The 24,788-nt window shown below is 42.7% G+C and overlaps 1 protein-coding gene across 2 annotated transcripts in view; it reads left to right on the forward strand.

Moving 5' to 3' along the window:
• The window catches only part of abcf3 (ATP-binding cassette, sub-family F (GCN20), member 3), a 156,615-nt gene that overhangs the window by 111,959 nt on the left and 19,868 nt on the right, over positions 1-24,788 (forward strand). For both annotated transcript variants that reach the window (XM_041182848.1, XM_041182849.1), the window contains 6 exons: positions 4,089-4,289; positions 6,015-6,091; positions 9,632-9,676; positions 11,161-11,293; positions 15,387-15,475; positions 18,534-18,625. In XM_041182848.1, coding sequence (XP_041038782.1) covers positions 4,089-4,289; positions 6,015-6,091; positions 9,632-9,676; positions 11,161-11,293; positions 15,387-15,475; positions 18,534-18,625 — 637 coding nt within the window. The remainder of the gene's footprint in view (positions 1-4,088; positions 4,290-6,014; positions 6,092-9,631; positions 9,677-11,160; positions 11,294-15,386; positions 15,476-18,533; positions 18,626-24,788) is intronic.

Below are 24,788 nucleotides of genomic sequence, written 5' to 3' on the forward strand. Positions count from 1 at the left end.
CCTCTGTTCGAGGAAGAAGCTAAGGGCCCTCAGACCATCCTGGTGGGGGATGGAGGTGTAGAGGGATTGGACGTCCATGGTGAAGAGGAAGCGGTAGGGGCCAGGGAACTGGAAATTGTTGATGTGACGTAAGGTGTCAGAGGAATCACGGATGTAGGTGGGAAGGGACTGGACAAGGGGAGAGAGAAGGGAGTCAAGATAACGAGAAATGAGTTCTGTGGGGCAGGAGCAAGCTGAGACGATCGGTCTACCGGGGCAGTTCTGTTTGTGGATTTTGGGTAGGAGATAGAAGCGGGCCGTCCGAGGTTGGGCAACTATCAGGTTGGAAGCTGTGGGAGGGAGATCCCCAGAGGAGATGAGGTCAGTGACAGTCCTGGAAACAGTGGCTTGATGTTCAGTGGTGGGGTCATGGTCCAGGGAGAGGTAGGAGGAAGTGTCTGCGAGTTGACGCTCAGCCTCCGCGTGGTAGAGGTCAGTGCGCCAGACAACAACAGCACCACCCTTGTCAGCGGGTTTGATGACAATGTCAGGGTTGGACCTGAGAGAATGGAGTGCAGTAAGTTCAGAGAGAGACAGGTTAGAATGGGTGAGAGGAGCAGAGAAATTGAGACGACTAATGTCGCGCCGACAGTTCTCAATAAAAAGATCGAGAGAAGGTAAGAATCCAGAGGGAGGGGTCCAGGTGGAGGGAGAATATTGAAGATGGGTAAAAGGATCCGTTGAACTGGGAGAGGACTCCTGCCCAAAGAAGTGAGCCCGGAGACGAAGACGGCGGAAGAAGAGTTCAGTATCATGCCGAGCCCGAAATTCATTGAGGTGAGGGCGTAAGGGTATGAAACTAAGTCCTTTGCTGAGCACTGAACGTTCAGCATCGGAGAGGGGAAGGTCAGGGGGTATAGTGAATACACGGCTGGGGCTGGGATTGGAAGATGGGGTGGGGACGGAGGGACAGGCCGGGGTGGAGGGTCCTAGATGGGTGTTGGTGTCGATGAGTTGTTGTAGCTTGCGTTCCTTAGCACTTGAGAGAAACAGAAAAAGTTTCTTGTTGAGGCGTCGGATGAGCCGAAGAATAAAATGAAACTGGGGCTGGCTGTCTGAGGAATGACCATCAATGATAAGGGAATTTGAATGAGAAAGATTTGCATTTATATAGCGACTTTCATGACCATGGCATTTTCTAGCCAGTGATGCAATTTTAAAGTCGTCACTTGACATCTCTCGATATTACAACCATGTTGGTGTGGCTAATCATTGGCTCAGTGCCAGTGGTTTTCACCTTGCAGAGAGAAATAGCTTCACATATTACTTCCCTGAGATTACATGTGAAAATCTTGAAATCTTGTGCACTAAAAATGGAAGTTAACTCTGTCATTGTAAACCAATGGCCTTGATTATAAGGCCTTTATATATTAGAGGCAAGCCATTGGATTTGTACTTTGCTTTTATCGGAGAATTATGGAGTGACAGATGTGGCACTCCAAACCCCTCGGTCTCCTGTGGTGGTACTAATGGATTTTTACTTGTTCAGTCACTGCAGACTAGCAGCTTCATCAGAATAAGAACTTCTGCAGGACAGAACAGGGAAATGATGAAATGGCTGTGGAAGTTTTGCCTTGTCACCGCATTACAGGAAGAATGGGATCATACGAGTGAGAGTATAGGGAAGATTTACAAAGATGTTGCAAGGAATGGAGAATTTTAACCATGAAGAAAGGTTGGATAGATTGGAGGAGTTTTCTTTGGAACAGAGGAGACTGAAGGGAGATTCAATTGAGGGGCCTGGACAGTGGATAGGGGGAACCTATTTCCCTGAACAGAAGGGTCAATAATTGAGTGCCATATAGGTAAAATAATTGGCAAGAGGACGAGAGGAGCATTAAGAATTTATTTCCACTCAGGATGGTGGGGCTCACAAAGGTGAATGGAAAAACAATGACTGAAAGCATTGAATTAAATTCTCAACTCCACTCTCAGATCAGCAGCCTGACATTCCAGTCATTTGAGGAACTGCAACATGCTTTGCAGTCTCTACATTGTGCAAGGCTGTTCTGCCATGGAGTACCTTTTAAAGATGATTATTAATATCATTGCTTGAATGTTCTGAAACACAATTGAAACGCTCGTTTACTTTTAGAGCATATTTCTTCAATTGCTGAGCTTGTTTTGTTTTTCAGAACTGAGTTTTGAAACTCTTACACCTCATCTGCTCCCTACTCACACTCCATGTAGTGCAGATTTGTTAAGAGCAAATTCTGTTTAATTAACTTGGTTGAGTTTTTTGATGAGGTGACTGAAGGTTTATAAGGGTAACACACTTGCTTTTTTTAATTGTTCCTGGAATGTGTTCGTCATTAGTAACATCTTTGTAAATCTCCTCCATACTCTCACTCGTGTGATCCCATTCTTCTTGTAATGCGGTGACCAACATGTGTTACTCATCCCGAATTGCCCTTGGCAAAGTTGTTGTAAGCCGCCTTCTTGAACCCCTGCAGTCCATGTGGTGTAGGTACACCCACAGTGCTGTTAGGAAGGGAGTTCCAGATTTTTCACTCTGACAATCAAAGAGCATTGACATAGTCCCAAGTCAGGATGATGTGTGGTTTGGCAAGAAAGTTACAGGTGATGTTCTCATGCACCTGCTGCCCTTGTTCTTCTAAGTGATAATGGTCATGGGTTTGGAAGGTGCTGTCAGAGTAGTCTTGGTGAGTTGCTGCAATGCATCTTGTAGATGGTGCACACTGTTATTACAGTGTGTTGGTGATGTAGGGAGTGAAGGTTTATGATGATGAATAATATGCTGTGTATATATGGACTTCCAAAGGCGTTTGATGAAGTGGCACGTAATAGGCTTGCCAACAAAATTGAAGCTCATGGAATAAAAAGGGCACTGGCAGTGTGACTACGAAGTTGGATGAGTGAGTGTAGTGGTGAATGCTTGTTTTTCAGATTGGAGAACGATGTATGATGGGCTTTCCCAAGGGTTAGCAGACTTGATGTCAAATTTTGCAGATGACGCAAAACTTAAAAGTATTGTGAACTGTGAGGAAGCTGGTGATAAACTTTAAGAGGTCATAGATTGGTGAAATGGGCGGACAAACGGCAGATGAAATGCAGAGAAATGTAAAGTGATACATTTTGATAGAATGAGGGGAGGCAATATCAAATAAAGGGTACAATTCTAAAGGGAATGCAGGAGCAGAGAACTGCTATATATGTGCACAAATCATTCAAGGCTGCAAGGCAGATTGAGAAATTGGTTACAAAGGCATTCGAGATCCTGGGTTTCATAAATAGAGGCATAGAGTACAAAAGTAAGGAAGCAAGATAAACCTTTATGAAACATTGGTTCTGCCTATTCTGGGCACCACCCTTTAGGAAAGATGTAAAAGCTTTCGACAGGTTGCAGAAAAGATTTGTGAGGATGGTTCCAGAGGTGAGAGAGTTCAGTTACATGGATAGATTGGAGAAGGTGGGGCTGTTCTCTTTGGAGAAGAAAGGGTTGAGAGGAGATTTGATAGATGTGCTCAAAAGCATGAGCTTAGACGGAGTCGATAAAGAGAAACTATTCCCATTGGCAGAATGGTTGAAAGCAGAGGGATTAATGCAAAAAAAAAATTAACAGCATCATGAGGGAAAACATTTTTATGCAACAAGTGGTTAGGATCTGGAATTCACTACCTGAGAGTATGGTGGAGGCATATTCAATTGTGGAAGTCAAAAGGAATTGGCTAAGCACCAGAAGAGAAGAAATTTGCAGGTTCGGGAAGTGGGGCTAGCTGAGTTGCTGTTGCAGAGAGCCTGCACAGACAGGACTGGCTGAATGGCGGCCTTCTGTGCTATAGCCATTCTATCTGAGTCTCTCAAAGCAGTTCATCCTGCGACATCTTATACATCGAAGTGAATTGTTGGCTGAGTTGGTTCATGCCTTGCTGCGGACTGTCCTGAGTTGGCTCATGCCTTGCTGCGGACTGTCCTGAGTTGGCTCATGCCTTGCTGCGGACTGTCCTGTTCACACAGTTGTCTCTCTCTCTGTGTGTGTGTTGTCTATTGAATGATCTTTCTGCTAAAACCGGACTCTCTTCTTTCAGACCTGGCAATCCACAATCTTGGTCGTGTCGCACGATCGCAACTTCCTAAATGCAGTGGCGACCGACATTGTTTACCTGCATTCACAGCGTCTGGAAACCTACCGGGGCGATTACGAGAACTTTGTGAAGACAAAAGAGGAAAGGCTGAAGAACCAGCAGCGGGAGTACGAGGCTCAGCAGCAATACAGAGAGCATATACAGGTATATATGTTCACCATAGCAGGCGAGGAATCAGAGGATGGCTGGCCTTGAATTTCCTCCATATTTATGCCCAGAGATCCACCTAACCTTGGGGCAAACCTGTTACATGACTTAAAGATTACAGGATTTGGGGCACGTGAATTTTTCAGTGTTTTTTATTTATCCTCATTGAGATGGTTCTGTGTTTTCTATTTTCTAAATATTTTTATGGCATTAGTATTAGTCACATTAAAAATTGTGGCGTTTCCCTGATTGCAGGTACTTGAACATTTCTGTGCCTGAGGTGCATGAATAATGTTTCATGTGATGAAACTTAATCTTTTTGAGATTGGGGAATGGGTGTGTTTCTGGGTCTAACTTGTGGGGATGTGCATGTGGGAAATTCAAGACCAGAGTGTGGAACTGTTGTCATTTTATAGCTTTTGTTTCACAAATAACTCCCTCAGTGGGCAGTATTTGGGCATCCCAATGTGCTGCTGGTCTGTACACACTGCAAAGGCCCATGTCCAGTCCCCTAGTTGGTGCTGTATCAGTCAATCCTACCCTGGGAAAGCAGTTGGGCTGTTACATTGACCACAGCTTCCGTGGTCTTGTGCGAGGGGTAGTGGAGTGGCAGCTCCTGATCACAGACCAGAGACTCCAGTTGAAAGTTGTGGAACCTGGATGATAACAGGATCTGACCACCTGCCCATGATGCCTGCTCAGTTGAATAGCTTGGTAACAGTTGCTGTGAGCCTCATGCAAAGAATGGTAAATTGGACAGGATATCGGAGAGCAGTAGGCATCCATCGAACTATATACCAGTCAACACTTTCGATCAAGGAGGGATATCTGGGGAATAAATGGCCTGTTGGACAGTTCTTTGGCGTGTTGATGTTTTTCATTTCCGTTTTCTTCATGTGAGATTCCAATGTGTAAAACGCTGCCTCAGCAATCTTAAAAGACCATTTAGTTGCAGCACTTGAAGATGGGATTTGTCTGGGAGCAGTCCAGTCAATTGATGTAGAACCATAATTAGTTTTCCTACACCATAATGATTAAACTTCTACTCTTGGGGACAATACCAGAAGTATCACTGGTTTTCTTAATTTGGAATCTAACTAACCTGTAAGACCTAAACAATACAGAGACTGGTGAGTACAGGTCTATCACTGTGTTATACAGTGATAACAGTACTGGCAGCGACAGGTCTGTCACTGTATAATATTGGGGTACAGTATTGGGGCGGGGACAGGTCTGTCACTGTATAACATTGGGGTACAATACTGGTGGGGACAGGCCTGTCACTGTATAATGTTTGGACTTTGCAAAAATGAAATGATTCATTGGGGTAGATACAGGGAAACTGTTCCCTCTGCTGGCGAATTGAATATAAAACGCTCTTAAAATTAGAGCTAGGCAATTCATCAGGAAGCATCTTTCACACAAATGGTCATGGAAACCTGGAACTCTCCCACATGACAGTAACTGGGGAGTCAGTTGAAATTCTCAAGACTCAGATTGGTAAGAGTTTTGATAGAAAAAGGCATCAAGGGATATGGAGCAAAAGTGGATAAATGGAGCTGAGGTACAGATCATTCATAATGTAAATGAATGGTAGAATAGAGTCTCAGAGCTCCAGAGCATGCCTACTTCCTGTTTCTTATGCTAACGGATCTGGAGAATTTGTAGACCCAAGAGTTGAACATTTTTTCTTAGAATGCCCAATCTTTTTGTATCTGTTAGGTGTTCATAGACAGATTCCGATACAATGCCAACAGAGCTTCACAAGTACAGAGCAAGCTGAAACTGTTGGAGAAACTGTAAGTATTGGGTGCTCACGATAATGAACATTAGAAAGACTGTTTAAAAATAAGGAACCATTGCTAATCAGGCTTATTGTTCTTTGCACCGTTGAGGCTGTTGTTGAAATGAAAAGCTGGGGGTTGGGGCTTGGAGAGCTGTGAGGGGCACATCTCTTCTCAAGGACTAATTTGCAAAACACAATAGGCATTGCTGCTTTGATTTGATCCTTCAGTGCTAACACAGTTACCACAGTTCTGTGGATGAGAGGCTGAGCTTAAGTAATGCCCTAATTTATAGTATAATGTGTTGAAGGGCAATTAGCTCAATTTATTTGACTATTCTTTCATGGGATGTGGGCGTAACTGACAAAGCCAACATTTGCCCATCCCTGATTGCCCTTGATAAAGTCCCACATAAGAGGTTAGTGTGTAAAATTGAAGCATATGGAATTGGGGGTAATATTGGCTTGGATTGAGAATTGGTTAGCAGACACAAACAGAGAGTAGGAATAAATGGGTCATCTTCAGAGTGGCAGGCAGTGATTAGTGGGTACTGCAGGGATCAGTGCTTGGGCCCCAGCTATTCACAATATATATCAATGATTTGGATGAGGGAACCAAATGTAATATTTCCAAGTTTGCTGACAACATGAAACTTGTTGGGAATGTGAGGGTTAGAAGGGTGTTAAGAGGCTTCAAGGTGATTTAGACGGGTTGAGTGAGTGGGCAAATACATGGCAGATGCAGTATAACGTGGATAACTGTGAAGTTATCCACTTCAGTAGGAAAAATAGAATGGCAGAGCATTATTTAAACGGTGATAGATTGGGAAATGTTGATGTACAAAGGGACCTGGATATCCTTGTACACCAGTCACTGAAAGCAAGCATGCAGGTGCAGCAAGCAGTGATGATGGTATATTGGTCTTCATTGCGAGAGGACTTGAGTACAGGAGCAAGGATGTCTTACTGCAGCTGTACAGGGCCTTGGTGAGACCACACCTGGAGTATTGTGTGCAGTTTTGGTCTCCTTACCTAAGAAAGGATATATTTGCCATAGAGGGAGTGCAATGAAGTTTCACCAGACTGATTCCTGGGATGGCAGGATTGTTGTGTGAGGAGAGATTGGGCTGACTAGGCCTGTATTCAGTGCAGTTTAGAAGAATGAGAGGAAATCTCATTGAAGCATATAAAGTCCTGACAGGGATGGACAGACTGGATGTGAGGATGATATTTCCTCTGGCTAGGGGGCCTAAAACAAGGGGTCACAGTCTCAGGATATGGGGTAGGCCATTTAGGACTGAGATGAGGAGAAACCTCTTGACTCAGATGGTGGTGAACTTATGGAATTCTCTACCACAGAAGGCTTTAAGGCCAGGCCACTGAGTATATTTAAGAAGGAAACATTTTTGGACTCTAAAGGTGCCAAGAGATATGGGGAGAGCGCAGGAGATAGAGAAACATTGAGATAGAGAATCAGCCATAATCATATTGAACGGCAGAGCAGGCTTGAAGGGCCTACTCCTGCCCCTACTTTCTATGTTTCTATGAACTGAGTGGCATACCACACCTTTACAGAGGGCAGTTAAGAGTCAACCACATAACTGCGAGTCTGAAGTCACATCTAGGCCAGATCAGGTAAGGGTAGTAGTACTGAAGACTTGTGCTCCAGAACTTGCCACGCCCCTAGCCAAGCTGGCATCTACCCGGCTATGTGGAAAATTGCCCAGGTATATCCTGTACACAAAAAGCAGGGCAAATCCAACCCGGCCAATTACCATCCCTTCAGTCTATTCTCAATCATCAGTAAAGTAATGGAAAGGGTCATCAACAGTGCTATCAAGATGCACTTGCTTAGCAATAACCTGATGCCCAGTTTGGGTTCTACCAGGGCCACTCAGCTCCTGACCTCATTAAAACCTTGGTTCAAACTTGGACAAAAGAGCTCAGCTGCCAAGGTGAGGTGAGAGTGACTGCCGTTGACATCAAAGCTGCATTTGACTGAGTGTGGCATCAAGGAGCCCTAGCAAAACTGGAGTCAATGGGAATTGGGGAAAACTCTCCACTGGTTGGAGTCATACCTAGCACAAAGGAAGATGGTTGTGGTTGTTAGAGGTCAGTCATCTTAGCTCCAGGACATCACTGCAGGAGTTCCTCAGGGTAGTGTCCTCGGCCCAACCATCTTCAGTTGCTTCATCCTTCTGTCATAAGTTCAGAAGTGGGGATATTGGCTGATGATTGTACCATGTTCACCATTCGCAACTCCTCAGATGTTGAAGCAATCCATGTCCAACAAGACCTGGACAATGTCCAGCCTGGGTTGACAAATGTCAGGTACCGTTCGTGCCAAACAAGTGCCAGGCAATGACCATGTCCAACAAGAGATAATCTAACCATCGCCCCTTGACGTTCAATGGCATTACCATCGCTGAATCCCCCATTATCAACATCCTGGGGATTACCATTGAAACTGAACTGGACTAGCCATCTAAATCCTGTGGCTGCAAGAGCCAGTCAGAGGCTAGGAATCCCACAACGAGTAACGTACCTGCTGCCTCCCCAAAGCCTGTCCACCATCTACAAGGCACAGGTCAGGAATTTGATGGAATACTCCCTACTTGCCTGGGTGAGTGCAACTCCCAGAACACTCAAAAACTTGACACAACCCAGGACAAAGCAGCCCGCTTGATTGGCACCCCATCCACAAACATTCACTCCCTCCACCACTAATGCACAGTAGCAGCAGTGTGTACCAACCACAAGATGCACTGCAGGAATTCATCAAGGCTCCTTCGACAGCACCTTCCAAACTCACGACTACTACCACCTAGAAGGACAAGGGCAGCAGATAGATGGGAACACCACCACCTGGAAGTTCCCGTCCAGGTCACTCTCCATTCTGACTTGGAAATATATCACTGTTCCTTCACTGTCGCTGGGTCAAAATCCTGGAACTCCCTTCCTATCAGCACTGTGGGTGTACCTACAACACATGGACTGCAGCGGTTCAAGAAAGCAGCTCACCACCACCTTCTCAAGGGCAACTTGGGATGAGCAATAAATGCTGGCCCAGCCAGTGAAGCCCACATCCTGTAAATGAATAATTTTAAAAAATGAAATGAGCATCTTAAACACATAGGTGATCCAGTAGATTTTCATTCTCCCTGAAGATTTTTTTAATAACCTGCCTTAAACCAAAGGAAAGGAATTTTTAACCTTCAATTGCTTTTCACAGGGTGCAATGTTTAAAATTTGATTTTTAAGAATCAAGTTTTACAATTCATTAAAAAAGTACGGTGTCATTTCATGTTCAATTAGAAACCTCAAGCTACAGAATGATGGAGGTGAATCAGACAGTCTGTGAAGGACAGGTTACTCTTTTTGGTGGAATCTCTGACAATCCAAATCAAAGGATCCACCTTCATTGCCAACCTGCCTTTACTCTGAGACACTGACTGTCTTGTTATAAAGTTCTAGACCTATTTTTGCATTTTGTACTTGAGTTATTTAATTGTTTTTCATGCAGCTTGAACTTGTATCTATTATTTCATTCCTTCAGGCCAGAGCTGAAGCCTCTTGAAAAGGAGCTGGAGGTGACTATAAGGTTAGTGGAGTGCAAAGAAATCATAGACTGATGCAGCACAGAAGGTAGCCATCGGCCCATTTTTTCTGTGCTGGTTCTTTAGGAAAAGCTGTCCAATCATAAAGCCAATAAAAGTTCCTGCATTGGGCACGATTCAAACCCAGGCCTCCTATGTGGCAGGCATGAATTCTAACACTGAATCACCAATGCCTGCAGGGCACATGCATACCCTAAGATGGCACAAAGTCATTTATAAGCTTAAATAACATAGAAGAGAAAAGATGAAACTTTATGCTTGTATAGAGGATATCGCCGCTCTGGGAGTAACAACCCCAATTACAAGCTGGCCAGAGCTTTATATTTTGAAGAAATTTTTAGGTATTTTGGGTTTGGCTTCTTTGAGAAAATATTTGCCAAATCAAGTTTCAAAGATTAAGGGCATTGATGAAAATGAACCAGACAAATTGTTCCCTGTGATGAAGGGATCAAATTCAAGAGACAAGAATGAAAAATGTCCTTAAGCATGAGAAGGAAAGTCATTGGGCTTGGGTGGGGTGCGGAGGGGGGAGTTTTGTAAACCAAAGAGAATTAGGATTTTCTTATGAGGAGATGTTGAGTAGGCTGGGCCTGTGCTCATTGGAGTTTAGAAGAATGAGAGGCGACCTTATTGAAGCATTTAAGATTCTTATGGGGCTTGACAGGGCAGATGCTGAGAGGTTGTTTCCCCTTGTGGGAGAGTCTAGGACCAGAGGGCATAATCTCAGGGTGAGGGGTCACCCATTTAAGACAGAGATGAGAAGGCGTTTCTTCTCTGAGGTTTGTTAATGTGTGGAGTTCTTTACCACAGAGGGCTGTAGAGGCTGGGTCATTAAGTATATTCAAGGCTGAGATAGACAAATTTTTAATCAGTAAGGGAATCGAGGGTTAAGGGGAAAAAGCAGAAAAGTGGAGTTGAGCCATGATCTCGCTGAATGGTGGAGCAGACTCGATGGGCCAAATGGCCCAGTTCTGCTCCTGCGTCTTATGGTCTTAATTGAGTTACAAGATAAATTACCAAGGGCATAGTATAAATGGGATATGACAACTGTGTTTTGGTAAATGCAATAATTGAGGGATACATGGTAGTTAGGTGGGAATGAAGGATATGGTGAGAAGGTGGGTAGGTGAGCTTCAAATCTTTATGAAGGGGCCAGTTGGTAGGACCAAATGGCCTTTCTCTATACCAAAAAATCTTAAGTTTGCAATGTGCTAGTTCAATCAAAGAATGAATTGTGCTCTGTTCAGTCCCAGTCTAGGGAGGGGCAGACTTGTAGTGTGGGATATGGTGAATTATCGCTGAAACTTGGAAAAGTGGAGGCTGGGAGAGTAGAATGTGTAATATTTTGACTGGCTATTTTTCCCAGAGCATGAAGCTCCTATGCTTCAGCTGTGTTTGTGATTTGACACTGTGTTTGTGTTCCCTGTGTGTGTAATGATTCAACTCCATGCTTTGTATTCCTCTGCAGGTTTCCTGATAATTTTGAGAAGTTATCCCCTCCAATATTACAGCTGACTGAAGTGGATTTTAACTACTCCCCTGAGCATCGTATATTCATAAATCTCTCTGTGTCAGCCGATCAGGACTCACGGATTTGTATTGTACGTATGTTTTTTCTCGTTTTGTGTCAGACTTGCGATTTGCACTATTTTTGCTTGAGCACAGATAATCTTTTGTTCTGTTAGATTGAATATCCATTGTCCACCTGCAGCCAAGTAATTATATTTCCCCAAATTGTTCATCACGTAAATCTGCAGAGAAGCTGCTAAATAGACATCTGGAAAGAGCCCTGTATGTTTCCCAGCCTTTGCCAATTTGACTTGCAGCCAGTGCAGTGGTATAGGTACAACAGCTGACCTCGGCGCCCTGGGCTTAGTGAGTGTGGGAAGGAGAAAGCCGGGGTGCAGTGGTATTGGATAAGGATGTGATTCTTCCCATGGTCAAATAGGATTACTGTCTCGTGTTGGCCATTTAGCCAAACTACCAGAGGGTGGCTGGTATTCATAGAACTGTAATTCAGCAATGGGAACGATTCTTTTAGGATGAAGAAGAGAAGCCACAAAGATTGCCCATGGGGAGGGGCTGGAAAGGCAGGTAGTGATGGGAACCAGTATTGGAGCAGTGAATGCCTTTCATGGCATTTATTTGCTCAATGCCCTGTGGTCATAAAGTCAGTTTAAATGGGCCTTGGACAGAGTGGTTGAAATACATCACATGCACGCACAATGGTGCATTCAAAGGTCTATGGGAGTTGCGTGTGTTATTCAATATACTATGTAAATAGAGAGACATTGAAGAACTCTGTGTTACAGAGGGATCTGGATGTCCTGGTACATGAGTTAAAACTTCATAGGCAGGTGATTAGGAAGGCAAATGAAATGTTGGCGTTAGAGAGGGCCTTAAACTAAATGGGTGAGGGGTCAAGTGAAAAAAGATGTTTTAAATTAAAGAGAGGACAAAGCAAGAGAGAGCGGTGGCAATACCGAAAATGATAATCAGTGTGTGGCAGGAAGAGACAGTGTACACAAAGTTAAGAGTGCACCAGATAAGGCTAGAGTTTGCGAAAATAATAAAAAGACAGAATTAAAGGCACTGTATCTAAATGCATGCAGCATTTGCAACAAATTAGGTGAATTCATGGCACAAATAGAAGTAAACAGATATGATCTAATTGTTATTCCAAGACATGGCTGCAAGGTGACCAATGCTGGGAACTGAATATTCAAGAATATTTGACATTCAGGAAAGATATGCAAAAAGGAAATGGAGGTGGGTTAGCACTATTAATAAAGGATTAGATCAATACATTAGTAAGAGAGGATCTTAGATCAGAAGATGAAGATGTAGAGTCAATTTGGGTGGGGCTAAGAAACAGGAAGGGGCAAGAAGCAATGGTAGGAACAAATACAGAAAATGTTGGCAAAACTCAACAGCTCTGGCAGCATCTGTGGAGAGAAAAACAGAGTTAACGTTTCGAGTCCATATGACTTAAGAGCTCTGAAGAAGAGTCAGACGACCTCAAAATGTTAACTCAGTTTCTGTTTCCACAATGCTGTCAGACCTGCTGAGCTTTTCCAGCATTTCTGTTTTTATTTCTGATTTCCAGCATCTGCGTATTTTGCTTTTATGACATTGGTAGGAGTTGTTTATAGGCCACCATACAGTAGTGGTAATGAAGTATAAATCAGGAAATTAGAGGTGCATGTGACAAGGGTAATACAGTAATCATGGGGGACTTTAATCTACAAAAAGACCTAATTAGCAGTAATGCTGTGGAGGATGAGTTCCTGGAATGTATACGAGATGGTTTTCTAGAACAGTATGTTATGGAACCAACTGGAGAACATGCTAATTTAGATCCAGTATTGTGCAATTAGAAAGGCTAATTAATCTCATTTTAAAGGAGCCTTTGGGGAAAAGTGACTAATATGATAGAATTTTGCATTAAATATAGAAATAATGAAGTTCAATCCGAAACCAGAGTCTTGAATCTAAACAAAGGAAACTTTGGTGGTAGGTTGGGCAGCTACACTGAAAGGTATGATGGTAGACAGGGAATGGCTGGTGTTTACAACCAATTTACTTTTCTTAGAGGCACAAAAACACAGCAGGATGGGTGATCCAACCAAGGATAACAAGGAAAGTTAAAGATTGTATTAGATCAAAGGAAGAGGCTTATAAAGTTGCCCAATTAGTCGTAAGCCTGAGGGTTGGGACCATCTTAACATTCAGCAAAGGAGGACCAAAAAGCTGATTAAGAAGGAGGAAATAGAAAACAAAAATAAACTAGTGAGAAACATAAAAACAGACTGTAAAAGCTTCTGTGGGTGTGTAAAAGGAGAGGATTAGCAAAAATAAATGTGGGTCCTCCACAGGCAGAGACAGGAGAATTTATAATGGGGAATAAGGAAATGGCAGAGAAACTAAACAAATACTTTGCCTGTCTTCACAGGGGATGATACAAAAAACCTCTCAGGAATACTAGAGAACAAAGGGACTAGTGAGAATGAGGAACTGAAAGAATTTAGTATTAGGCAAAAAAAAGTGTGGAGAAATTAATGGGACTGAAAGTTGATAAATCACCTAGAGCTGATGATCTACGTCCTGGAGTGTTGAAAGAGGTGGATGTAGTGAAAGTGGGTGCATTGGTGGTCATCTTCCAAAATTCTATATATTCTCAAGGAGTTCCTGCAGATTGGAAGGTAGCAATTGTAACCCCACCATTTAAGAAAGGAGGGAGAGCAAAAACAGGGACAGCCTGACATCAGCAACAGGGAAATGCTAAAATCTATTATAAAGGATGTGATAACTGGACACTTTGACTCTGCCCAACCTTACCTTGATTTTCTATGTGGATTTATGAAAGTTGATAAACCTGTTGGAGTTTTTTGAGAATGTAACTTGCAGGTTAGATTAGGAAGAGCCAGTGGATGTGGCATATTTGGATTTTCAGAGAGTTTTCAATAAGGTCCCAAACAACAGGTTAGTAAACAAAATTAGAGCACATGTGTTTGGGAGTAATATACCGGCACGAATTGGGAATTGCTTAAAGGACAGAAAACAGAGATGAAATAAACAGGTCATTCGGGCATTGGCAGGCTGCGTGACATAGGGTCAGTGCTTGGGCCCCAGCTATTCACAATCTATATCAGTGATTTGGAGTGTGGAGACCAAATGCAATATTCCCAAGTTTGCTGATGACACAAAACTTGGTGAGAATGTGAGTTGTGAAGAGGGGGCAAAGAAGCTTCAAGGAGATTTAGATTGGCTAAGAGACTGGGCAACATGGCAAACATAATTTGGGAAAATGTGACGTTATCCAATTTGGTAGGGAGAAACAGAAATGGGGACTATTTCTTAAATGGTGAGAGATTGGGAAGTATTGATGTCCAAAGGGACCTGGGTGTCCATGTTCATAAGTCACTGAAATCTAATGTGAGATACAGTAAGCAATTAGGAAGGTAAATGGTATGTTGGCTCTTAATTGCAAAAGGATTTGAGGACAGGAGTAGAGCAGTCTTTGTGCAATTGTATAAAGCATTGGTGAGACCGTACTTGGATGGTTGTGTACAGTTTTGGTCTCCTTGCCATAGAGGTAATGTAACAAAAAGGTTCACAAGACTGATTCCTGGGATGGTGGGATTGTCCATTAGGGGAGGCTGAGGAGACTGGGCCTGTATACTCTAAGAGTTTTGAGGAATGAGAGGTAATCTTATTAAAGCATACAAAATTCCTACTGGGCTTGACAGGGTAGATACAGGAAGGATATTTCTCCTGACTGGACGGTCTAGAGCAAGAGGACGTAGTCTCAACATAAGAGGTAGGCCACTTAGGGCTGAGATGAGGAGGAATTTTTTCAGTCAGAGGGTGGTGAATCTTTGGAATTCTCTACCTCAAAGGACTGTGCAAGCTTAGCCATTGAGTATATTCAAAATGGAGATAGATAGATTTCTAGCTATTAAAGATGTCAAGGTAGTGCAGGAATGTGGCTTTGAGGTAGAGATCAGTCATGATCTAAAATGGCAGAGCAGGTTAGAGGGGCTGAATGGCCTTCTCTTGTTCCTGTGTTCTTACACATGCTTCAGTAAACTTGCCTTAATGAGTACTTTGGCCTTCTACCCTCCAGACTGCTCTGGTTAATGCTATAAAGCCTGTTTTTGTTGTCGATCTCTAACCACAATCTTCTGTCAACAGGTTGGAGAGAATGGCGCTGGTAAAACAACACTGTTAAGGATATTGCTCGGGGACCTGGCACCAGTTCAGGGTATCAGACATGCACACAGGTACAGTCTATGGTAACATCTCAAACCTCTTCAGCCAGTCATAAAAGGGTTCAAAAGAAAGCCCTGGGATATATACAGTACTAAAATCATACAATTAAATCAACTATTAAATTAGATCATGGCTGATCATCTGCCTCAAAGCCACTTGAATGCAGTATCCCCATATCCCTTGATGTCGTTAGTATCCAGAAATCTATCAATTACTGTCTTGAACATGCTCAGTGATTGAGCTTCCGCAGCACCCTAGGGTAGTGAATTCCAAAGATTCACCACCCTCTGAGTGAAGAATTTCCTCCTCATCTCAGTCCTAAAAGGCCTGCCCCTTATTCTGAGACTGTGCCCTCTGGTCTAGACTCACCTGTCAGGGGAACCATTCTATCCACATCCACCCTGTCATGCCCAGTAAGAATTTTGTAAGTTTCAGTGAGATCACTTCTCATTTTTTTGAAACTCTAGAGAATATAGTTTCCTCTTTTTCATTTCAAGTATTTTTATAATTCCCTTTTAAAGCTACTGTTGAATTGCTTGCTGTGTAATAACAAGCTCTCTGTACCTTCCCTGTCACCCTTTTGCCAATTGCTTTAAGTCAGTATTCTCTTAGCAATCTACCTGCCATTGGTAACAGTTTCTTCATATTTACTCTACAAAAAGCCCCTCATAATCTTGAACAGGTTTAAATTTTCCTGTTCTTAAGGAGCATGATCCCAGCTTATGCAGTGTCTAAGTGCACCTCCAAACATCTCAAAAAAATTACTTAATGCTGTAACTGTTATGTAAACAATGATGACAGCCAAGTGCATAATGGACTGCTAAGGGAGACCCCATTCACAGCCAGTGTATTGTGGACCACTAAGGGAGACCCCATTCACAGCCAGTGTATAGTGGGCCACTGGGGGAGGAGACCCTATTCACAGTCAGTCTAAGGCTGCTGCTAATGACTCAAAAGCGTGATTGAGCTACAAGGACCAGACCCAGAATAAAAGAGACTTCAACAAGGCTTCTTTCAATAAACTCACAATGATTGATTTATTATAAAACAAAACTTTTTTAAAACAAGTTGCAAGAACTGATTGTAACCTGGAGGTATAACTATCTATCGCTTTTAAAATTCCTTAGCAAGTCCATGCATGTGCGCACACACACATACACACACAAACACACGCGCGCGCGCGCGCACACACACACACACACACACACACACACACAAAGAATAAACATAGGGGCCTCTGCAGAAATGGGCTTTGGAGAAGACTTTATAGAAAAAAGGATAAGTTCAAAGTGTTTTGACGCTGTCTATCTGGAGCACCCTCGTGTGAAGACTGATCATTAGTCCCGGTAGAGGTCTGGAGATTCTCACCAACGGAGCTTCGGCATGGAGGAAAATAGAGACGGATCAAGCCTCCTCGTCTCAGCCTTTCAGGATTCCAAAGACAGACAGGCTCCACTGAGATTCTTAGCTGGACACTGACAATCACACGGTTTCAGGCAAGGCAAAGAGAAAGTGAGCTGGGAGCTTTTCCCTTTCTCAGTTCATTCCCAACTGAATTCAAAAACAGGTAGGGGGTGTGGTTGTAGGGACAAACAAGCAGTGACCATTGGAGAGACCAAACGCAAACTGGGCGACCGCTTTGCAGAACATCTGCGGTCTGTCCGCAAGAATGACCCAAACCTCCCTGTCGCTTGCTATTTTAACACTCCACCCTGCTCTCTTGCCCACATGTCTGTCCTTGGCCTGCTGCATTGTTCCAGTGAAGCTCAACGCAAACTGGAGGAACAACACCTCATCTTCCGACTAGGCACTTTACAGCCTTCCGGACTGAATATTGAATTCAACAACTTTAGGTCTTGAGCTCCCTCCCCCATCCCCACCCCCTTTCTGTTTCCCCCTTCCTTTTGTTTTTTTCAATAATTTATATAGATCTTTCTTTTCCCACCTATTTCCATTATTTTTAAATCTATACCTTTTATGCCCTGTTAGTCTTATTCCACCTCACCCCCAGAGAGCTGTACCTTGTATGTCCTGCCATCCATTCTTAATTAGCACATTCGTTAGATAATATCACCACCTTCAACACCTCTTTGTTCTTTTGTCTGTGACATCTTTTGATTATCTGCTCCTATCACTGCTTGCTTGTCCCTACAACCACACCGCCCCCCCCACTTCTCCCCCTCCACCTTAAACCAGCTTATATTTTACTCCTCTCCTAATATTACTCAGTTCTGTCGAAGGGCCATGAGGACTCGAAACGTCAACTTTTTTCTGCTCTGCCGATGCTGCCAGACCTGCTGAGTTTTTCCAGGTAATTCTGTTTTGGTTATAGATTGGCAGCTACCTGACTGGGATTTTATTGACGTCTGTCCATGGGGATTCCCTCTAAACATGCCCTGTTATTTTTAAGATATTATCTAGGGTTTTGTGTCTCCATCTCTCCCTCACCACCCTGCGCCTTTGCTCTGACTTTCACCCTATCTTTTTTCCATCCCTCTCCCCCTGTGCTGTGTTCCCTTGTGTGTAGCACTCTCTGCCTCTCCATTGTCCCCACTTTTCCTTTGTCTCAGGCTGTTTTCTATCAGCATCTGCACCCATGTTTGAAACATTTGTTCTGGTTCATGTTCAGTGTCATGTTTTGACAAGTGGATCTGCAGGAGATTGGAATCTGCCCACATTCTCATACTTTGGCAGCACAGTGTTAATTTCAGCCTTTCATTATATCATATTCCAAATGAAGACAGAGCAATCTTACAGTCAGAAAAATGAATGTTTCAAATTGGTTCCAGGGCTATATTATATTTGGTTTAACAGGACAATAATTCCATGTCTATGCTGGATACTTCAGTCAAAATGGCCTTTTGTTATGTAAGTATTGCTGAAGGTGTTTTGAATAAGGGCAGCGAGTGTTAGCAGATTGTTCTTGCCTGAGGTGCTGACAGGAGGGATGGATAAAGTGATGGAATCGTGTCTCAGTACAAATCACTGCATCAGGACAAAAGGAAAAGAAATGACAATTCTCGCTGTCACTGCACCTTCCTCATTTTTTTTTTTGCTTTCTCTGGACAGGAATTTAAAAATTGGCTATTTTTGTCAGCACCATGTGGACCAGTTAGAAATGAATGTCAACTCAGTCGAACTCTTGGCATCAAAATTTCCAGGTAAGGAGCACTAAGAATCTGTGGCGGGGTAGGGGTGGTGATAGAGAAGATAACTGAGCATTGCTAAGCTTAATCTTCTGCTTTAAAACACCCAAGCTGGATACAGTGGCGAAATGCAGAATCCTGGATTGAGGACTCTTTTACTGAAAGTCAGGACACACTCATGGGCATTTCTGCCATTAGCTGTCTCTTGATTCCATGTTGGTTTCAGGAGGCCCCAAGACAATTTACAATTTAGAATTACAAAGAAAAAACAGCACGGAAAAAGGCCATTCATCCCAACAGGCTTATGTTGGCATTTATGCTCCACACGAGCTTCCTCTCATTCAATCATCATAACCTCCGATTCCTTTCTCCAACTTCCCCTTGAATTTTTTTTTTATTCATTCATGGGATGTGGACGTCACTGACTAAGCCAGCATTTACTACCCAACCCTAATTGCCCTTGGGAAGGTGGTGGTGAGCTGCCTTCTTGAACTGCTGCAGTCCGTGTGGTGCAGGTACACCCACACTGTTGCTAAGGAGGGTGTTCCAGGATTATGACCCACGACAGTGAAGGAATGGTGATATATTTCCAAGTCAGGATGGTGTGTGGATTGGAGGGGAACTTCGAAGTGGTGATGTTCCCACGTGTCTGCTACCCTTGTTCTTCTAGGTGTGGTGGTCGTGGGTTTGGAAGGTCCTGTCTAAGGAGCCTTGGTGAGTTCTTGCATTGCATGTTTTGTAGGTAGTACACACTGCTGCCTCTGTGCGTCGGTGATGCAAGGAGTGGATGTTGGAGGTGGTGGTTAGTGTGCTAGTCAAGCGGGCTATTTGTCCTGGATGGTGTCAAACTTCTTGAGAATTGTTGGAGCTGCACTCATCCAGGCAGGTGGAAAGTATTCCATCACACTCCTGAGTTGTGTCTTGTGGGTGGCAGACAGGCTTTGGGGAGTCAGGAGGTGAGTTCTTTGCCACAGGATTCCTTGCCTCTGATACACCCTTGTAGCCACAGTATTTATATGGCTAGTTCAGTTCAGTTTCTGGCCAATGGTAACCCCCAGGATGTTGACAGTGGGGAATTCAGTGATGATAATGCCATTGAATGTCAAGGGGCAATGTTTAGATTCTCTATTGTTGGAGATGGTCAATGCCTGGCACTTGTGATGCACAAATGTTACTTGCTACTTGTCAGCCCAAGCCTGGATATTGTCCAGGTCTTGCTGCTTTTGGACATGGACTGCTTCAATATCTGAGTCGTCCTGAATGGTGCTGAACATTGTGCAATCATCAACGAACATCCCCACTTTTGACCTTATGATGGAAGGAAGAACATTGATGAAGGAGCTCAAGATGGTTGGGCCTAGGTGACTACCCTGAGGAGCTCCTGCAGTGATGTCCTGGAGCTGGAATGATTGACCTCCAACAACCACAACCATCTTCCTTTGTGCTAGGTATGACTCCAACCAGTGGAGAGTTTTCCCTGATTCCCATTAACTCCAGTTTTGCTGAGGCTCCCTGATGCCACACTCGGTCAAATGCTGCCTTGATGTCAAGGGCAGTCATTCTGACCTCACCTCAGGAGTTCAGCTCTTTTGTCCTTTTTGAAACTAGGCTGTAATGAGGCCAGGAGCTGAGTGTTATGACCGAGCAGTTGGTAAAGCTGAATTATTTAAAAATCCCAGAGGGAAACTTAAACAATGGTCATGCCCTATATTTTTAAGTGGTATGTTTGAGAGGCAACTCTAAATTCAGGAATCAGACCACCAGTTCTCGAGAGGTTTTATATTAAACTAAATGAAGCATTCTATTAATTTACACAAGTTAAATATTTACACGCAGCTACAAATTACTACTATCATAACTTTTAACAAATTCCCAAACTAAACTTCATTAAGGCAACAGCAACCCATAGACTTAACCAGACACCAGGCGAAGCATTTTCACTTTAGGAATTCAAAATGAGGTTCTTTTCACTTTGGTTCCTGTGGAGACAGTTGTCGGCTTATAGCTGCTTTGATCTTACATGGCCTCTGCCCTGCACAAACAAAACTGCTATCGGTTGTATCCAACACATCTCACTGAATGTAAATTCTCTTTGTATCATCAGCCTCTTTGAACTCCATCTCTTTTAACAATAAAACCTCTTTCATAGTGCCAATTTTATTAGTAATATAAACATATTGCTTGGTCTCTGCTAGCTAGGTGCCAGACTTCTTGAATGTTCTAATCAAAAAAATGCAAATGCACTCTCCCCCTCTTGCATCTCAAAACTATTACACATCAAAGCAGCCAGACTAGCTGGCTTTAATCCAATTAAGACGCACCGACAGACTAAACCTCTATTCTAAAAGAAAAATGTTTTCCTTTAATATTGTATACATGAATAGCTTCATGACATCCCCCTCCCTATCAAAAAATGGACTATCATAAATCTAAAAGACGGCTTCATTTTAATAACCCATCTCACACTATCTCCTATACTTATTACACTATTACATTACCAGATGCATGTATTAAGGATTAAGGTCTGTATAAACAATTGTTTCTGATGAATTGTTTGCAACATAAATTTCAAAATTCTGCAATGCTGACACTAAACCCAAAGTCTCTTGTTCGATTGTTGAATATCCTCCCTGTTGTACATTCAGCTTCTGTGAAAAGTACCCTATCGGTTTTCCAATTCCAGTGGCGTGATCTTGTGACAGTACAGCCCCAGTGCCTGTGCTGATTGCATCAACGGCCAACTTGAATTGCTTGGCATAATTGGACACTGCCAAAACTGGTGTCATAGCTAATACAGTTTTCAAACTATCGAATGAGTTCTGACACTCCATTGAAACTTGTTCTTTTTAAATAATTCAGTCAGTGGAGCAACCACTTGTCTAAATTTTAGTACAAATTTCTGGCCAAACCCAAATTAGTTTCTTGTAGTCAAGTAAGTAATTCTCCCAGATGCTATAACTGCTCCTTTAGTCTGAAAATAATTGGATCATCAATATATAAAAGCTTAGACCTGCAATTACTTTGTTTGCCAGTCTTTAAAATGTCACAGGTGCTTTCTTCATACCAAATGGCATGACTTTAAACTGATATAGTCGACTTGGCATTACAAAAGCTGATATCTCCTTTGCTCTCTCTGAAAATGGAACCTGCCAATATCCTTTTAGCAAGTCAATCTTTGTGATAAATTTTGATTGTCCCACTTTCTCAGTGCAATCTTCCAGCCGTGGTATGGGATATGAATCCGCTTTTGTCATCGTATTCACCTTTCAATAGTCCACACACGGTCTTTGTGTTCCATCCGGTTTCGGTACCAGTACAACAGGCTAACTCCAATTACTGCAACTAGACTCAAATTATATAATTTTGAAGCATGAAATCAATTTTTTGTACTTGTGATAACTTTGCTGGATTTGATCTATAAGGTTGTTGCCTTATTGAAGATGACATTTTTACATATACATCATGTAAAGCTAAATGCGTCTTTGCCAACTTATTTCCACAAATAGGTTTGTGTGACTGCAATAGCTTTTCCAAATCACTGTGATACTTGCTTGGAAGGTAACTTAATATTTCATTTAAATTTTCAAGCAACCCCCCATTATCCAATTTGATTAGAGGAAAATCAATTTCAGAATCCTGCACTTCTACCTCTTTCTCATTATGCACCATCACTAATATCTCTTCTTGTTCCTCTTCCCTGCCAAAGTACTTTTTAAGCATATTTACATGTCACACCCTCTGCTTCTTTCTTCTCACTGAAGTATTTATTAAATAATTTATTTCACTCAATTTCTTTTCAATCCTGTAAGGCCCACTAAATCTTGCATTTAAGGAATCACCTAGCACTAGTAGCAAAACTAGTACTTTCTCTCCAGAAACAAAACTCTGAATTTTAGCTTTCTTATTTGCTTTCACTTTCATCACTTGCAGTGATATCATTAGATGTTCCCTAGCCAACTCACATGCTCTGTTCAATCTTTCCCTGAAATTTGATATGTATTCCAGGAAAATTGTTTCTGAATTTTGACCAATTTCTCATGAATTAATTTCAGTGGTTCCCTTGTTAATATGGCAATCATCTTGTTAAAACCAGTTGGTAGTTAAACAGGTGATGGGCATTAATTATTCCAACTGAATAGAATAAAAAGGTACAGCTGGTACACTTTGTGTGGAAGCTACTAGGAAGTTATGAGTACTAAAGAGTTGTCTTGGAAATAAACCAGCTTTAACCAAGAGACCTGCCTGGATTAATTCTTCCACCACAACCTCTTATTGTGAGCAACGTGGTAGCAGAGGCTGAACTTTAAGCTTTGCTGATTGGTTGCTGTGTATGAAGCTTTCTGTCTCAGTCCTCTGAGGGAAAAGAAGTGCACTGTTGCTAACAATTTAAGTTATGGAATGGCGAAAGGACAATGCAAAATCACAAGCTTTGACTATCCACCGGTTTTTTTGTGACTCTGAACCTTATCAGCAATGGAAGGCTGAAGTTGAAATGTGGACCCGGGTAACTGCTATACCCAGAAGAAGCAAGGTATAGCTTTGGTGTTATTACCAGCCAAAAGTAAGATAAGGAGTAAAGTATTTTCAGAGTGGAAAGTGGATGATTTAGATCATGAAGAGGGATTAAGCAGTCTGATACAATTTTTGGATAAGTTCTACAAAAAGGATCAGTTATTGGAAGCGTATGAAGCTTGGAGGATCTTTGATAGGTTTAGGAAATTAGATGATCAGTCCATGGAAGAATATATCATGGATTTTGATAAATGGTACAGGAGACTCCAGAGATTTGAACTTGAAATTCCAGAGTCAGCATTGGCATTTAAATTACTGGACTCGCATTTCCCATGTTGATAGTCTTTTAGTACTAACGGGGGTTCAGTTCCAGGGGAAAGAACCTCTCTTAGATCAAATGGCTGCTGCCCTAAAAAGATTTCTGGGGGAACAGTCATTCCTGCCACTTTTTTAGCAAATGTGAACAACTATGCTGTAAAACAAAGGATAGAGGATTCGACGGTGACTGAATTTTACGGTTGACCAGATGTTAGATGAAGATTCCAATACAAAGATGGGGTTAATGACAAGAGGTCTGAAAATGGTCACAACCCTAGTCAATTTGAGAGTCAGGACAAAAAGCGTGTTTGGGATGGTGACCAGAGACACTTAAACCCCAAAAAATGCACGGGGAATGGTTAATCGCTGCTTTTGGTGTGATTCCCAGTACCATTACGCAATGAACTGCCCACAACGAAGGAAATGTGTTTTTGAAGTGACCCACGAGACGGATTCATCTGAAACTGAAAATTATGATGGTGACTGCCATGGTGGAATTATATTGATAACTGAGGGTTTGAATCTGGTGATGAGTATCTTGATGGTAGATTCCTTCAACTGTGCAGTTCTGGACGGTGGTTGCACTTCTACGGTGTGCGGCATGGACTGGCTTGACTGCTATCTGGAGTCTCTTGATGAGGCAGACCGGCGGAAGGTCAAGGAGTATGAAATCTCTACCTGCTTCAGGTTAGGAGATGACAATACATTGACATCCTCCAAACGGGTGGTCCTCCCTTGTGAGGTAGCAGGGATGAATCTGTTTATCAGTACTGATGTGGTTTCTAGCGAGATACCACAATTGTTGAGTCAATCTGCGATGAAAGAGGCTCAGATGACGCTAGATATAAAGAATGATAGAGCAGTCGTGTTTGGGGGAAAAATGTGGATCTATATTTTACCCTGTCAGGCCACTGCTTGCTAATAAGGAAGCCAGAGATTTCTCATCAAAAAGTTTTGTTAACTCTTGAGAAGGAGAATTTGGTGGACAAAAAGATCATTTGGAAATGACATAGACAGTTTGCACATCCGGCACCACAGAAACTGAGGACTCTGCTTCGAGATGTAGGAGTGGTTGATAAAGGATCTGATGATCTTATTGAACGAGTCACTGCTCAGTATGAACTATACTTTAACTATCACGACACCACTGCATCCTGTTGTGAGCTTGCCACTAGCCGGGGAGTTTAATGATGCAGTGGCGATGGACTTGAAAGTTTGGGACAAGGATAGGGTTATCTTTTTTACTGCACTTCATAGATATGGCAACCAGATTTGACAAAAGGACTGTTGTCGATAAGATCATGGAGAAATGGGTAGGAACAGGATTAGGAACACCCAACAAAGTGCC

The sequence above is a fragment of the Carcharodon carcharias genome, chromosome 2 (genome assembly GCF_017639515.1).
Source record: "Carcharodon carcharias isolate sCarCar2 chromosome 2, sCarCar2.pri, whole genome shotgun sequence".
Classification (NCBI taxonomy): Eukaryota; Metazoa; Chordata; class Chondrichthyes; order Lamniformes; family Lamnidae; genus Carcharodon; species Carcharodon carcharias.